General features: G+C 36.2%; 1 protein-coding gene across 9 annotated transcripts in view; it reads right to left on the bottom strand.

The window, feature by feature from the left end:
* Nucleotides 1–16532, bottom strand: part of ATP8A1 (ATPase phospholipid transporting 8A1) — a 208611-nt gene that overhangs the window by 176801 nt on the left and 15278 nt on the right. For 3 of the 9 annotated variants that reach the window (XM_016160727.2, XM_016160732.2, XM_016160728.2), the window contains exons 1-5: nt 6627–15809; nt 5617–5731; nt 4299–4398; nt 2983–3081; nt 2662–2707 (exon numbers count right to left, since the gene is read on the bottom strand). In XM_016160727.2, the coding sequence (XP_016016213.1) occupies nt 2662–2707; nt 2983–3081; nt 4299–4398; nt 5617–5731; nt 6627–6714 (448 nt within the window). In that variant the 5' untranslated portion in view covers nt 6715–15809. Of the gene's footprint in view, nt 1–2661; nt 2708–2982; nt 3082–4298; nt 4399–5616; nt 5732–6626; nt 15810–16532 lie in introns of those variants that run through there. The other 6 variants (XM_016160733.2, XM_036227971.1, XM_016160729.2 and 3 more) reach the window with 4 other exon arrangements.

The following is a 16532-nucleotide window of genomic DNA, read 5'->3' as shown; positions in this document are numbered from 1 at the left end:
CGGGAGAAGAAATAGCTTATTTTTCAAGTGTTGATGATAAGCTCTGACTTAGGTCCAAAATCCATTATATGATCACTGACTGAGTTCATTATCTAGTGAAAATGAGGTATCAAACAGGTACCAGTCTACAGTTAAATGATTTAAAATGTTGGAAATAAAATTATGAGTTTATATTTCTGAATTTGCTAGGGAGTAACAGAAAAAGGTCACTCTCTAGTGCCTCAATGCAAAATAGAGAGAAAATATTCATTGCTCTAAGAATACAGAAATGTTAAGGAAAAAGTATCTTCTTATACATTATGTAGTCTTGGTAAACATTTAGAAATTGACATTTTAAGCTTACTATTTCAAATGTCTGTCAAAAATATCCCCTTCCCACTCCTACACCTACTCCTGCCTCAATTCGGGAAAGCAAGTTGAATTTCATTCTGATATAATGACAACAGATGGCTTTCACATTAAGCAATCTGAATTACCTGACAGCAAACAGTATCCTACTCAAACATTTGTTATCTCCTACCAACTGCAAAATCAAAAAGATGGCCAATACTCTAACTAGGCAAAGAAAAAAAAGATCTTCTCTTAGAAAACAATTTCAAGTATCCAACTGCAAGCTATAGTTTCTTAGACATGAGATTACCAAGTATCTTGCTAACTAAAATGGTTTTTATAGCTGTCAAACCCTAATATTTTGTTTTTGACATGAGTTTTATACACACTTACTGTAGAAGCCTGACTTCTCACTTGCCTATTCTTCATGTTTAGCCATAAAACTAATCCTGTCAATCCAGGATGAATTGATGAATCAAGAATAATAACCAAGAAGGAATATTTTCACCGAGTAGTAGACAAAAAGGACTACTTTTGGAAGTAGGTAAGTACCTGGGACATCAAAGACCCTATCAGTTCATGGTGTGGTAGCTGAAAATCATCACACTTATGACAGCTATTCTTTAACTGTACAATGACTTCTTATAAATAAACAACTGCCCGTCCCTGAAGACAGAAGCCTTCTGCTGAAAACCCATTATGAATTGGAAAGATAATTACATATTTTTGATTCAAAAGCTTTTACTGAACATTCTGAGCAACATGGCAACAAATCCAAACACTTCATATTGCCAAAAATACCAGTACCTGCAACCTCTGGGTTTTTCCCTCTCAGTTCTTATGGTTGTCCTTTTCCACCTTCCTGGAACAGCTTTTTTCTCAGACTTTTAACAGCCCCCTACTCCAATTCCTTCTGCTCCCCATCTTTAACCTGTACGTTCGTCCTTTCTCTTTTCAGCTTGTAAATCTTCAACAGCTACTCAGTACACACAAGGAAAGTTGGAATACCCTTGGCTTCGCATTCAAGGCTCTGTAAAATTTGACCCTGGCCTACGTTTTTCATCAGGTGTTTGTTTCCCTTGATCTTAATCTTCATTTGGTTCTCTAATGATGTTTCAACAAAGTAATCCAACAGCCTTCTTCGTCTCTGCTCAGAATAACCTGTCCTGCTTTCTCACTCAACCCATATGTAATGTCTTCCCCATGTATCTCTGCTCATCCAATATTTTCCCAAAAGTTCAAGGTCTAGCTCGTTACCCCACAATTTTCTCTCCTATTGAATTCATATAGCATTTGACAAAGGAAGCATTATTTGCCACGAAAATCTAGAGAGACCTTGACATCACATAATCCAAGCCCTTTCATTTTCCACACACAATAGTCTCTTACTTTCTGCTTTTATATAGTTCCCATTTTATATTTTTTCTTATGTCCCATAGGATATAATATAATCTCAGTCAATATTTTGTTAATTTATTAGGTGACACTCTAAGAAATGTTGTTTCCTCAAAGTTATCAAAAATCAGCAGATAATCCCTTTGGTGGAAAGTGGTGATAAGAGAAGCAGGGCATTTTGACAGAGTTCCATAAAAATCACAGCAATATAAAAATACTAATTACCAGCTAATGGCAGACATGTCTGATCTTTATCATGTCAGGGAACTTCAGAGAGCGATGAGACTCTCAGATGAGACAAGCTCAGGGATGGCACACAATGTCTGTTTTGCATGTCCCTGTGTATTTCTTAAAAATCTGAGAGCATAATGGTTTATTTGCTTGTGTTGAAAGTCATTTTGTTTTTGGCTGCATCAAAATGAGACCCACAACAAAAAGCCATGTCAAAATGCCACGCACTTCCCAGAAGCTGGCCTGGCTCTAATAATTTTATTTATTTCTGGAGCACATATCATCTGCATGTATAGTATAACTAACTCAAAGTGTTTCCAATATGTCGTGTATCCATCAACACAGCTGATTATTTTCTATAAATCTTCTCTAGAGTAACATCTGCAGCTCCCAAACAAAATACATTTTGCAGCATTTAACACTGTCAAAACTGCAGATTTTATGGACAGTACTTAAGAATATACTGCTATGAGGTACTTAAATATATTAAAAATATTACTTTTTAAAAGTATTACCACTGTAAATCATGCTAATGCAAATGCAAGTGTCATGCTAATAAATGCTACAAAGCAAGAATCTACCCCGAAACAAAAACTTAGGAGGATATACAGTATTTTCAATTGAGTTACATTTAATTGAAGTGATCTGTATATATTAGTATGACTGTATTTGATATATATGAGAAATAAAATATAAAATTCCTACCTTGTGTCTGTTTCTTGTTCACTGCATTATCGGCTTTATGTCGTTTCTAAATTTTAAAAGCAAAAACAAAAACTGTGAAAAAGCGAATAAGATTAATAAACTATAAACATAAGAGAACATTGGAACATAAATTATACAATATTAATCATAGAGAAATCAGTAGGAATTAACTCCAGAGGTGTGAGCATATTCTATTCACTTTTAAGTTGAATGGGCATTTTAAAAACCCTGTGCCAAGAATAACTTAGTGAAGAAACTGTTTTAAAATATGTATATAAAAATAACAGTCACATTTATTTATGAAATAAATTAAATACTTACAATATCTTCTATTATCTCTTTGATAGCTGCCACAGCTAAAATAAATAAGAGAGGAACCAGTGTTGTATAGCGACCTGTTGGTGATACATCAGGAATTTGCTATTTAAAGGAAAAAAAAAGGAAGAGAAATTCAGAGAACTAGCAAGTTTTCTTTTTAATATTTTTTTCTTTTTCAATTATAGTTAGCATATAATATTATATTAGTTTCAGGTGTACAACATAGTGATTAGACATTTATATAACTTATGAAGTGGTCACCGTGATAAATCTAGAACCCACCTGACACCATACATAGTTATTACCATCTTATTGACTTTATTTCTTATGCTATACTTTACATCCCCACAACTATTTTTTTATTACCTGTTTTTATTATTATTATTAAGAATTATTGGGGTTACAATGATCAACAAAACCCAATAAGTTTCAACTGTACAATTTAACAATATGTTATATATACATTGCATTGTGTGTTCACCATTCATAGTTAAAGTTTACATTTAAAAACAACAAAGTGTTAGTCCCTCTTAAAATATGCCTCCTTGATTCTACTATCTTGGCAGACTAATACAAGATGAGGCAATTTGTTCATATCCAATAAGTAGCTGGAAGAGCATATAATTAGCTTCATGGTAGGACTGGGTAAATAAATCACAGTATAGCCATATGCTCTAAAATATCATTAGCAATTCCATCATTCCTAATGATATTTTAGAAACACAATGAATCACATAGGAAAATACCCACATGTTATTATATAACTAAAACAGATTCTCGTTTAGTAAACTAAATCAATAAACAATGCTTGAGGGAGAAAAAAAAAGAACAGAAGGATATACACCCAAATTTTAAGAGTAGTTGCCTCCGGGTGGTGGAAAAATGAGTTTTAAATTTTTTCTTTATGTTTTGTTGTTTTCCAATTCCTTTTACAATGAATGTATGCTACTTTTTAATAAAATAACTTTTCTGATTACAAAGAGAAACAAAATTTAGTCATAATTCTTGTACTCTAAGGTTTAGAAGCAAGTTTTTCTGTTACTAAAATAAGTTAATGTTGTAAGAAAAAGTCCCGTATCTCCCTTTAGCACCCAAAAAAGGGTCCTTGCCACATCAAATTTACAGAATGTTTAAATTAAATAAAAATGAATCAAAAGGCTTAAAGAGGTAGTGAAACTACCTCTCATACAGGAGTTGAAAATATCTACCCAAACCAGCTTATATCTCTATGTTTAGATAAGCTTCAGAAGCCTGGTCATGGGCTTAACAAAATATCTTAATATTTGATGCTTAACTAAGGTTTTGAGACACGGCCTTACCTGAAGCAATGCAATAAAGAGAAAAAATGAATTGGCAGCTCTTCTGAACTGAGAGTAGAGAAATCTTGGGAGGAATGTGATGATGTTGTATTTTGCAGTGCTAGAAAACAAAAACGAAAAGAGGCATAAAACTTAATTACTCCACAATTAGCTCCCACATTCATAAAATTCTATTATCATCATATAAAAAATTAGATGATGAATATCCACATTGTGTTTCAAATTGGAAGAATATTACAAATGTTCACTAACCTAAATAAAAAGAAGTGAAAGGGACTATCTAAATGAATAATAAGAGTTTAATTTTCTGCATAATACCTTTTGTTCTCTTTGGCCAGTCACCTGTTTAACATTACTAAGAGTAGCCCACAAAGAAGAGCATTTAGTTAAGATGGTGTATATAACATGTTAATAGCAAATAAAATCTTGCAGGAAAAAAACAGCATTTTGAACAGGACCAGAAGCTTCAAATAGAGATGCCTTCCCTGGATTACTTCCGAGAAATGAAGTTTTCCAAGTTTCTGTTTGAATTTTCTTATGGCCCCTCTATGAACTTGGATAGAACTCCATACTAAACACACCAGGTAGATCCACAGTCAGATATCATCATTTAGGTCTTGGAAACATCCAGTCTTCCCCTTCATCCCACACTCTCCAAACTGTAAAGAGTTACTCTAGAATTTGAAGTTACATCTATTAATTTTAAATGGGCATATCTCAAATCTAGGAATCTTGCCACTGGAGACATACTGGGCTAGTATGGGGGTGGCTCACTTGCTTCCAGAGGCCACTTAGTGAATAGGGTTTATAACGGAGATGCTTTTTATATTATCGTTGGGATGAAAATATAGCAGTAAGGTATTTCTTATATACCTCTATTCAACACCATACTAAAATTTGCAATAATTACAAGTCAATATTTAAAGAGTACTTAACTATTAAAAGGGGTTCTTGGAAAAGAACAGCAAAGATCTCTTTTAAAATGTAAAAACTTGGTAACCCAAAACAATAATTTATTGTTCTAATACAGGTTTAAAACAAAAGTATAAGCAGCTTTCATTATTCATACGCTACATATAGAATTAGTAGAGTATGGCTGCTTATTTTTTCTGCAACTTCCTGCTTCCAGGATCTTATTAACATCTCCTCATTGGCTAGAAGATGGAAAAATAGCCAATTCACACAGGATCCTGTAAGCTCTCAAAAATTAACTGATTTAATTGAAAGCTTTTTGCAAGCATCGTCATTTTAGCTGAGAGATGGCCTACAGGGCTCTGCTGTGATTGCTAGTCCCACAGCATTCTTAAGCAGTTCCTACCTGACATGGTTATTGCAGAATTTTGTCAGCTGCGGCTGGTTGATGAATATAGTCCGTACTTCTTCCTGATCAGCCAGTGAAGTCTTCTCAGAAACATCATCGGTTTTCTCATAACCTTAAAGAAAGATAGTCTTACTCGATAAAAAACATAGTTTTTCATCCAGACCAAAAACACATTTCACAACTATTCCAGAATCCAAAATCTGTTATAAGCTACATGAATCTCCTTATCTGTGTTGTTTCTTTTATAATAAAAAGAAAAGTCCCCATACTTAACATTTCTACTAAATTTAAAAGGCAGCATTACGTGAAGGTAAAACGTAAAATGGACCCATTTCAAAAATAGTAACATCAATTTTCCGTTTTTGCTCACCTTTCTCCCGTATAATTACATAAGAATGTATCCAAAGTAACAAAAAGTTTTAAACTGATTTACATTTGTTTTAGACAAGACTAACAAGATAGTGGTAATTTAGAATATAATTTTAAAATATAAGTACATACATTTAATGCTTTTGTTTTTGGTTTGCTTTTTTCATTTCTGAATGAAGACAGAAAAAAAAAAACATTAAGATTTAAGTAGGCAACCACCACAAACACCTAACTCGCTATAATCATCTTACTCTTTCCATTAATTAGAATTTAACAACATTTTAAATTTCTTAAGATCCCTTCAAATTATCTCACAATCATTGTAACAATTCAATAGATTCAGGCCATTTCAACTGGGTAACATCATATTGCAAAGTTGACAGACAGTACTTTTAATTAAAAATGCATAGAAGTTCTAGAAGAACAGAAAAAAAAATGCTTAATTTACTGGATTCCATCAGCCCCTTAACCACTTCCTAGATTGGCACTCTATCTGAAATACCCACTTTTCTTCTTTTCTGCTCAAAGCCATTTCCTCCCATAAGACCTACTGATTTGGGGTCTCTTCTGAAGTATTCTATCAAGCTAAAGTCGGTGAACCTTCTCTGTGCCTCCCACATCTCCAGCGAAACACTTACCAGAAGGCTTTGTTACTGCCTGCTTATGAGTCAGTCTTCCCCTGCCAAAATGGGAACTCCCTGGGGATATAGATGGTGAGTTACTCATCTTCCTAACACCAGTAAGAGAAGCAGCAGGTACTCAGTAAATGTTTGCCAAATAAATAAATAAATACCAAAGGACAAAGGAGTGGTTATTTGGCCGTTTCTGTTTCGTTTTGTTTTGAGGGCAAGCAACTGATTCTCCACTTACTGATAAGGACACTACAGAGAACCAAGTGCTAGTTAACAAACTGTACAAGAAAAGCTTGCCTGCTATATAATATCAGAAAATCATTTAGGCTCTCTACAAAGGTGGGGAACAAGAGCACGGGGACCAGTGGGATAGGGAAGAGTGAGTGCAGTGTGTGCAAGCGAATGCTAATAGGGCAATAATGCTGAAATTCAGAAAAAGGGCAAGGTAAATAAAGACAGGTAAAAATCACACAGGCTAGATCTTGGATGGCCTCTTATGCTTGTAAAGAAGTCTGGATTGCATCCTCTGGTTGGCAATAAGCCACTGAAGGCTTTCCAGGTAGATAGGCCAATTGAGAGTCACATTTTAGACTCATCACTTTGGAGGTCACAAAGCTCCATGTTAAGTTCTATGACAGTCATTTTAGTTTTAGACACATTTGCAGCTTCACTCATGGTCACATGGTTAATAATTATTTTTCACTACATCATGTTTTAGATATAACACAAGTTTCCCTCCTACTTTTTTAAGGAGGAAAGCTATGCTTCTTGGGATTTGTTTAATGATTTAGAGAGGCCATTCACATGTCATTAAAGTTCACTAGTAACTCTTAATCTTCCTATCCTGACTCCTAAGGGCTACTGAGAACAAAGTCAGCTTATGTGTCATCCCCTTACAGGATGCACAGTGGAGACAAGTGAGATCATGAATCTAGCAATAGGTCTTATGGAGTCTTCCTAGAGGGTGGGGCCCATTCAGAACCTTCTTTGTCCTTAAGTCATGCAAAAGGTCTCAGTTACTGAACGTGCTACAAGAAGATAGAACTTTGTATTACCAAATAAGAATATATAAGCAACATTCTCCTGGTGACCATTTCAGCTTCCAGAAATAATTTTCTTTATTGAGAAAGCAAAGGATGATGACAGGTCAGCATCCTTATCAGGGCCTGAAGTGAACACGTGTTTGTCTTCACCTAACAGTGTTTGATCATTAAACTCTCTTCCTGGTTGTGTGGCAAGCTCTGGTTCTTCCACTGATTATTTATGTGACCCTGAGCAAACCACTTATTCTCTGGGGATATTTTCTTCTCTTCTAAAATGAGGAAGGTAGGTTAATAGTTTGACTTTCTCTTCTAGCTTCAAAATTCTATGAAATTAGTAGCCATTGGGCACCATGAAAAAAGTCAACACCTCCTTTGTACAGAAAAACAGGAAAATTTAAATACAATGACAAAATTTCCCTCCTGAATCAGATGTTTCATTGTAACAGCTGCCTAACATAATCTGCAGCCAGAACTATCACAAAGCCAAATGGTGCTTTGTGATCGCAGCTAAATTTCCATATTTGAAAAGGTAAGTAGTGACTATATAATCTGTTGCCAACAACTACTGTACCTGGCACCCAGCTATTGACCAGTGACTGGTCACTGTGTATGATTACATATAGTCTTCCTTCTCCCTCTGACTAGAGTCATAATCATATGCCTATATGCACACAGTATAATGTAACAGAGAAGAAAAAAGCTCAACAGTTATTTCAGTGAAAGGCTTTTAGTCCTTTCATACAATTACAACAGAATTATTATCGCTGAAAATTTCCATTTCTCATGACAAATATGTCCCAATCAGTAAGACCCACTGTTCATTAGTTCATTCACTCATTCAACATAAGTGAATATAAGTGCCTACTCTGTGCTGGCCATTTTTTAAAAAACGCTGCAAAAACGGCAGAAAATAAGATAGGGCTCCTTCTTCTCAGGGATTATTTTCCAGTGAGCAAAATAATTACAGATCATGGTAAGTGTGATGAAGAAAATAAAACAAGTGAGTCACAGAACTCTGTGCTACCATTTCATATCTATATATGGAGATGATAATAGTACCTACCTCAAAAGGAGAAGTGAGGACCTGGTGAATGGACAAATGTAGAGAACAATGCCTGGCACACAGTAAGAGCTCATAAATGTTAACTGTAATCACTGTGTTACTGTTATCACTACTGCTGTTGCTACTTTATTCCAGTGGTAAGGGAAAGCCTCTCCAAGGAGACACTAAGTTGAGACCTCCATGAGGACCTCAATAAGGAAAGATAAGGAACAGCCTAAACTCACTGGGGAAGAGCAGGAATAAACCTCTGGCAAGAATGAGCTTGGCATTTCCAGGAAGATGAGGACTAGGCATAGGAATAGGGGGAGCATCAAACAGAAGAGGTAGAGCCAGATTGGGAGAAACAATAAGAAACCTGAATTTTTGTTCTTTAATGTGACAGGAATCCACTGAGAAGTTTTAGGCTGGAAGATCATTTTGAGGTTACTATGACAATCCAGGTAAAAAATGATGGGGCCTGGGTGAGACTGTTGTGACAGAGCTGAAAAGAAGTAGATGTATATGTGATATTTTTTTGGAGGTGGAGCTGGTCTGACCCTCATAGCCTCTCCATGTCTCATCATTTTGACACTAATTATAACACTAATGCAGTTATATACCCACTGCCTGATGCTCCTCTAAGTAAAAGCCCAAGACTTGCAAAGAAACTGAGGATTTAAAATACAACAAACGGTTAACCTCTTATAGAATTCTTTTTAAAACCCTATCCTTAGATGTATTTTTTTTCCTCATTATAATATTGTAATCAATATCATTGAGAACAAAGGGTATAATCGGGGAAGGCAATTAGAGTCGGGACTGGAAACACAGACCATGGACTAAGAGAGACAAGTTAGGCCCATCAGCTATGAGCTATGATAACTTTAGATAAATTATTTAACTCTAGCTGCCTACTTTCTTTCACAGGTCTTTAAGGGGATTAACGCATGTGTAAAGCACTTGGGACAGTCAGTGCCTAACTCCTCCTGCAAGGGCAAACATTCTAGCTATTTTTATTGTTGAAATCAGAAAGGGCTGTGAGGAAAAAGGAATAGGCTTTATAGTCGGATCTGTGTTCAAATTTGAATTATGGCACTTCCATGTAACACTGGGCAAATTATTTTGTTCTGTGCCTCAGTTTTTTATGCATAAAATAGGGCTAATATGAGGATTAAATGACATGTTAGCGATGGAGCACAATACTTGTCACTCAATCAGTTCCTGTCACTCTATTCTCCCCAGAGGTTATAAAGTTAATCTCCCCTTCAAAATTCTTGAGATGAGAAAAACGAGTCTTAGAAACACTAATGCAGTTATTAACGTTTTTCAGAAATTTGTATATTATTTAATTAAAGTTGTGATCAGTGAATGAATCTAGAGAAAAATAACAGATTTTAATCTACGTTTTATAAATTAATATTAAATAAGTACTTGTTGTCCTCAAAATTGTCATCTGTACAGGGGTTACGCAACAGAAAAGCAGGGGTGGGTAGGTAGGAGGGCTAAGAGAACAAGATACAAAATCATTCTGTTGCCTGGTAATATGGTTATAGAACCATTACATTTTTGCACACTCAACTTTATAGCAATTATAAGTAAGGCTGTAATTGGAATCAGAATATTTATATTAACTCCTGAACATATTCAGGACAATCCAATTATATATCCTTTTTACTCAATGGCATCCAATATTAGACGCTAAGAGGAGACCATATCAATTGCTCGCATTTCTGACCTAGAATGAGGTCATTACATAAACAGCCATGCTTGCAACAGTTATAGAATCTAATAAAAGAATATTAACTGAAAAACTAGCCAAAGACTTAAAAGGCACAAATGCAGAATATAGGTGTGATTAAAGATAGGTGCTAGTTAGTAGGAAATTATGAACTCTTACCCAAAGGTTAAATATATTTTTATTTTGTCCTCTGGGAAAAAATAATAATTAAAATTCATCATCTAATAATTTTTGTTGTTGCTCAAGTTTCTAGAACAAAACAATCTTCGGCTGAATAATTTAGACATTTGTATTTTATTTATTTTGTTTTTAGTGACATGTATACATTTCATTTAATTAGAAATCTAGAAGCAGTTACTAGAACTACATAAGAGATTTGAAATCCCATGTTTTGCACTGTTGAAGCAGCTCAGTCATTTCAAATATTTGATTGTGAGCCTGCCAGTAGCTGTTCAGATTGAGAGGGTACAAAAGGAAGGAACCACCACTCTGCAAACAATGAACAAGGTGCTTTAAAGGTTAAGACTTATATACTACATTTTCGAATATGCCATTGAAGAAATCAAATACTTATAAAAGCATGAAAATTAAATAGAAACTATTCAGCAATATGTCTCAAATTTCTAGACCAAGACTGCAATAGCCAAAGGGGAAATGAAATTTTCCAATTGCATCTGAATACTGTCCTATATAGAATATTGATTCAGGCTCTATGCAGGGGACATCTGCTGCTCATTCCAGATAAGAGTTTGCTTCACCTCAAAACAGTCCTTTGGTTGTCTTTGGAGAACTCCCTTTCCCCAACTGTAGGCAGTCTTGAAGGACTGATCCATCAAGATATCATTCCCCTTTCTGACTTAAAGATGGGTGCATGGTCCATGCTAAGCTAATCAAAGTCAATGTGCAGTCTGGACATATGAAAGGGCTGAACACAGATAAGATGGATTCTGTGGCAGCCTAAAGTAAACTGTCCATTAGTCAAGCTGCCTGGATCATCCTTGACCTTCCTGGAAAGCTTTTCATTTGATTCTGGGAACTATTCTATCTACTTAAATACTATATTTGGCTTCTATATTATGAAATTTTAGTGGAGGTAGTTCAGTCCTCTTCTGGAAGCCAAGTCCCGTCTCAATGGCCATCTAATGTAGCCAGGCACAGACAATATACCTGGACCTGGCTAGTCTTCTTTAAGGTGAACTCTGTTCTCTGTACCCCAATCACTAGCTAGCATTTCTGTTCTGCCTGGAATGATGACAGAACCACAAAGCAACTACCTTGCTCCCCAAATCACCAGGCTGCCTAGAACCTTCCCTAGCAGGCCCTACTTGTTAGATCCGATCTCCTCTGACATGAACAGCTTCCCAGCCTTGCATACAGCACGTTCTAGGATAATTATGGGTTGCAGCCCTAAGGAACTTATACAACAGCCAAAAACCTTTCCACATCTCTAGCTTCCTCTTTCACCCTCCTGTTCATGCAATTGTGACGCATCTAAGTTTTAACATCTAAGTTATAATAAATGAATACCCACTTACCCTGATGATGTAAACCATGATTATTGCTTCAAAAATTGATTGTTTTTCATCTTACAAAAAAGTGAACTTTTAAAATAAAGAACTGTTCTCAAAATGATGACGATGAGGACACTTTGCTTCTCATATGGTCAGCAAGCCAGTGAATGCTGGAGTCTGGACAATATTTGGAAATCAATAAAGACCAGCCCAGATCTACAGCTTTAACACTGATGGACGTATCTATTCACTCAACAATTAAGCTTGACCTGATCTCTCTCTATAACTTTATTTCTCCTCTGATGGCCCAATTCTACTTCAACACAGTTTTTCCGACCACAACCTCTCTTACCCTTGTGGCCTTGTCAGTTGTTACTTAGATGTCAAAGCACCCTCCCTGACCATTATTTGTTGAAGGGTCACCTACAAAAGTTTTGAGTGTATAGTGGTCCTTTAACCACTCCAATATTAATCTTTTGACCTATATACTTAGGTACATAGCAACTGACAATATTAATAATAGATATTACAGACATACATAACTTGTGCACTGAGGACTGGCATGAGTGTACATGTAGGTATCTACCAGTATATTACTCTAATATGAGTAGGTAACATAACACATCAGGGAAGTCCCTTGCACGCAATAAATGTTTACTAAATATCTAGTTTAATATCAGGCATACAAAAATTCCTAGAACTTTATAGTCTTATCCCCATCCTGACACCCACTTATATATTTTCCTATCAGGACTGTCTGTCATTACCAAATGTGCATGGTAAATTATCTTTTTCTTTAAGTGTCTTTGTGGAAACTGATGTAAAAATAAACAAGTGTGAAAATATCAACAGCGTTTCTTGTTTAAAACAGGAAAATATAATGGCTTAACACTTCCTGATCTCATGTTGAACTGCAGCAAACTCCAAAAGCAGTGCTATGAATTCTAAGTGGCAGACATTGAACAATGTATTCCTAATGTCCTGACCCGAGGAAAGGCTATCCTTAAGCAGTATTACATGGAAATGTATGGCATGCTTAGTGTTGTGCCTCACACAGAGTAGGCACTAAATTTCCTTAGCTGCTAGCCAGCCTTGGATATTACCCCAGGAAAATAATCATCTTGGATATGCTGAGTTGCTGAAAATAGTAACCGAAAACATTTATTTATGCCAAATCATGCTCACCAAGAAAAGGAAGAACAATGAAAAATGAAAAGAATTTAATGATATTGCCTTGGGAATGATCATCCCATAGATCATTTGGTCAGACAGAAGAAATAAATAGTATGCTCCCCATATACATTTAAAAATTGTCACAGAAACACACTGCACTAGTAATGAGGTGTTTTGACTATCAGACATCTACCAGGCAGCTCCTAGAAGTCTCAATTAATTAAAAGCATCATTAACTTGTCTTGGAATCGAATTCATTCAGAAAACAAGAAGAAGAATTGCTACTATGTACTGAATTCTAATCAATGCGAAAATGATAAAGTAGTAAAAATATGCATAGAAAACAGAACCTGAAGAACAGACAAGTGAACTGTCACTACTCATAGAAAAACCACGGTGAATAAGAGGTGCCAAAAGCTGAAGATAAGAAACTAAGGTCTCAGTGTTCTAAAAAGAAAGACAATGGATCCTGTACCTTATAAACTACTGTGTATGAAAATGGTGGTCTATAGACATGCTTTCAGAGTTCACAGATTTATATAATAGTATCTATAGCTTCTAAAGGATTTATGGGAAAATTGTGAAAATAATTTAGAAGTTAAAAGCAATATTTCACTTTTATATTGAGAATTCAGTTGCCACAGAGTAGGACTTCATTGTTTTGAAAGTGGTGTTTTTCATACACAGGATGCATACTCAGAGATCAAAAGGAAATTTTCCCCTTTATAAAAGGTTCTTTACATTACCTAAGTTGGAACAATAATCTTATTGGCTATTTTGGATTTCAACAAGGCTTTTACAACTACGTCCTATTCTTATAAAACCAAGCCACAGATTCCAAGATTATGCAATGATGTGAATTCACAACCAGATGACAAACATCCACAGAGGGGGCTTAAACTGGATCTCTCCTTTGGTTCTCTCCCTGCCTGTAAGACCTTCTGAAGGAACCTACCCAGGGAAACCCTTGTCTCTTGCCCCATCTCTTTTCCTGACCTAGTTCCCTGGCTCTGGGTGGCAAGGTCAACAGGAGGCACCTGATCAGCAGGGCCAATCAGATTTCCTTCTGGGAATGAGAACTTGTGATCCAGCGACATAGGCAAGCAGATCTGGCACTGAGTGAGGACTGTCATGGAGAGTTGGGCTGAAGGGGGGTTACAACACCCTGAAGATACTGAAGGCATTAAAGTGGAGAATAGAGTGGATGTGCAGAGGAAAAATAAAGCAATCCTGGGCATAGGGAGAGAAAACAAAGACTCCACCAACAGAGTCCCATGAGGCTCTGTTGTGGTATGAGAGGACCCCCAACCTGGGTAGTTAAATGCGTAACTTTCAGGGCTCTGGAGCTTGACTGTCTGGGTTCCAATGACAGGATAAGAATACACATGGAACAACTGATAAATTCACAAGTGACATGAAAGAATCAGAATTTAGGAAGGTTTTAGAGATTGAATAAATAAAGTCCAATAATAAGGTCTTAAAAGAATCAACTGTACAAATATAATATTGCAGATTTGGCCTAGCAAGACATGTAGAAAATAAATGGTTTTATTGCTTTTATTGCTTTCTCAGCAAAAAGGAACTTGCTAAGAATTAGAATTGTCTGAGAATGAAACAGGCGGTTTAAAAAGGGAGTGTGATTCTCGACACTGACAGGTATTCAAGCAGGAGCTGAATAACCAATTGCTAGCATACTGTATCATGGACTGTGCTGTACTATCTGATCTCTAAGTTCCCTCTAACTCTAAAATTCCATGATGCTATCTTTGTAAAAAAATCTTTTTACAAGAGGTCATCGGAGAACCACTAATATTGTGTCAATGCACAAGTTAAGTTTTAATCACTTGTATATGGAAAAAAGCATTAACGAATTTGTTCATAAAATGCTTGCAGGAGAGTTAACCCCAATGACATCAGTAGCAATGCATTCATAGGAGGATATACTGAATTACAACTCTGAATAAACATACTGGAAAAAAATACTAATAAATAACCATGAAAGTTATCTGAATTAGTACAACTTTCAATTTTAGAGCTATTTATTCATTTTATAACAGGTAGAAACATGACTGGCTCTAACAGACTAGTCCTAATTTTATTTTAAAAAAAAAAAGCAGAAACATCCAAATAACATCATTTTGCTGCTGTATTATTCTCAGAATGAGTCAGTGGAGTTTGACAGGCATCTTTTTTTTATCACCATTGTGACTTAGCAAGAGAGAAAAAATAATTCACCTTTATTTTTGTAAGAAAGTCTTAACCACCAAAAACACCCAATGAAGAAATGAAAGCCTACCTGTTAATTATGGCTCTAATAAGGAAGTCAGAACAGCACACACAGCAATGTAAATTGCCCACATGCAAGAACTGCTTTTTACTCTATATCACCAGATACTATCCCCGATAAGGAAAGGGGTGACACTCAATTGCCTCTTGATAACAAACAGTGTCACAATCTGGCATGTAAAATATCCAAGTCCATCAAACAAGGCCAGGAAAATAGAAAATCCATAAAGCTCACTGGAGAACTCCACCACCGCCCAACATAACCCTGAGAATGGGTGTGGCTCTGGGGTGGTTTGTCTACCATAAACACTGTGAGCAGTATTAAAGAACCCATCGAGACTGGTTGGACAAGACAGGCTCAAAGATCTAGGTGTCACTTGCACAAAACCAAGTTAAGACATGGCTGGCGTCCATCAGTTCATCAGGATGTGGCTAAAATAGAACACTCCCCCACCTCCCACCCCCAACCTCCCACCCCCTCCCCGCCATCGAGCAGATTAAAACAGGATGCGTGAATGACAGTGGGTAGGCTGCTAAAACTTAAAAGACCCAGCACAGTGATAGGTGACATTAAAGCAATGACACCTACACATGGACGCTTGCCATTGGCTTCTACCCAATTTACAGACAGAACTAGAACAATGAGAGGATTGAACAGATATTTTAAGAACCTTCTAATGTCATAAATAAAAATCACCCAGTGCAGAAAGAGCATCTTAATGTAACACTTTTGCCTCCGTATGCCACCACCAATTAGAATCATGAAATCAGCCCACCGCTGAAATGTGCTGGGTACCTGTGGCCATTGATGAGCAACGCAAAAGGGCCTGTACATGATAAGAAAACTCCATGAGACTTTAAAACCAATCCAGCATGCTAAAAGCTCAGCTTCCAAAATTTGAACGGCTTGATTTTATCCCAATTGCTCACCATATGCAGATTCAAGTAACATTTGCTTAGCATCTACTTTATAGCAAGCACTTTCATTTAGTTTCTGACTCTGAAGAACATCCCTGCAGTGTGGAGCACCTCGAGAGCCAAAAGAACATGATGATGGCATGAAAAATTATTCTCATCAACTCTGATTATGGAGCAAAAAGACCTGGCAATAGAATTATC

This window comes from Rousettus aegyptiacus, unplaced genomic scaffold (genome assembly GCF_014176215.1).
Source record: "Rousettus aegyptiacus isolate mRouAeg1 unplaced genomic scaffold, mRouAeg1.p scaffold_m13_p_10, whole genome shotgun sequence".
Lineage (NCBI taxonomy): Eukaryota > Metazoa > Chordata > Mammalia > Chiroptera > Pteropodidae > Rousettus > Rousettus aegyptiacus.
Note: the sequence above shows the minus strand (reverse complement) of the source record. Positions and strands in the feature narration are given on the sequence as shown.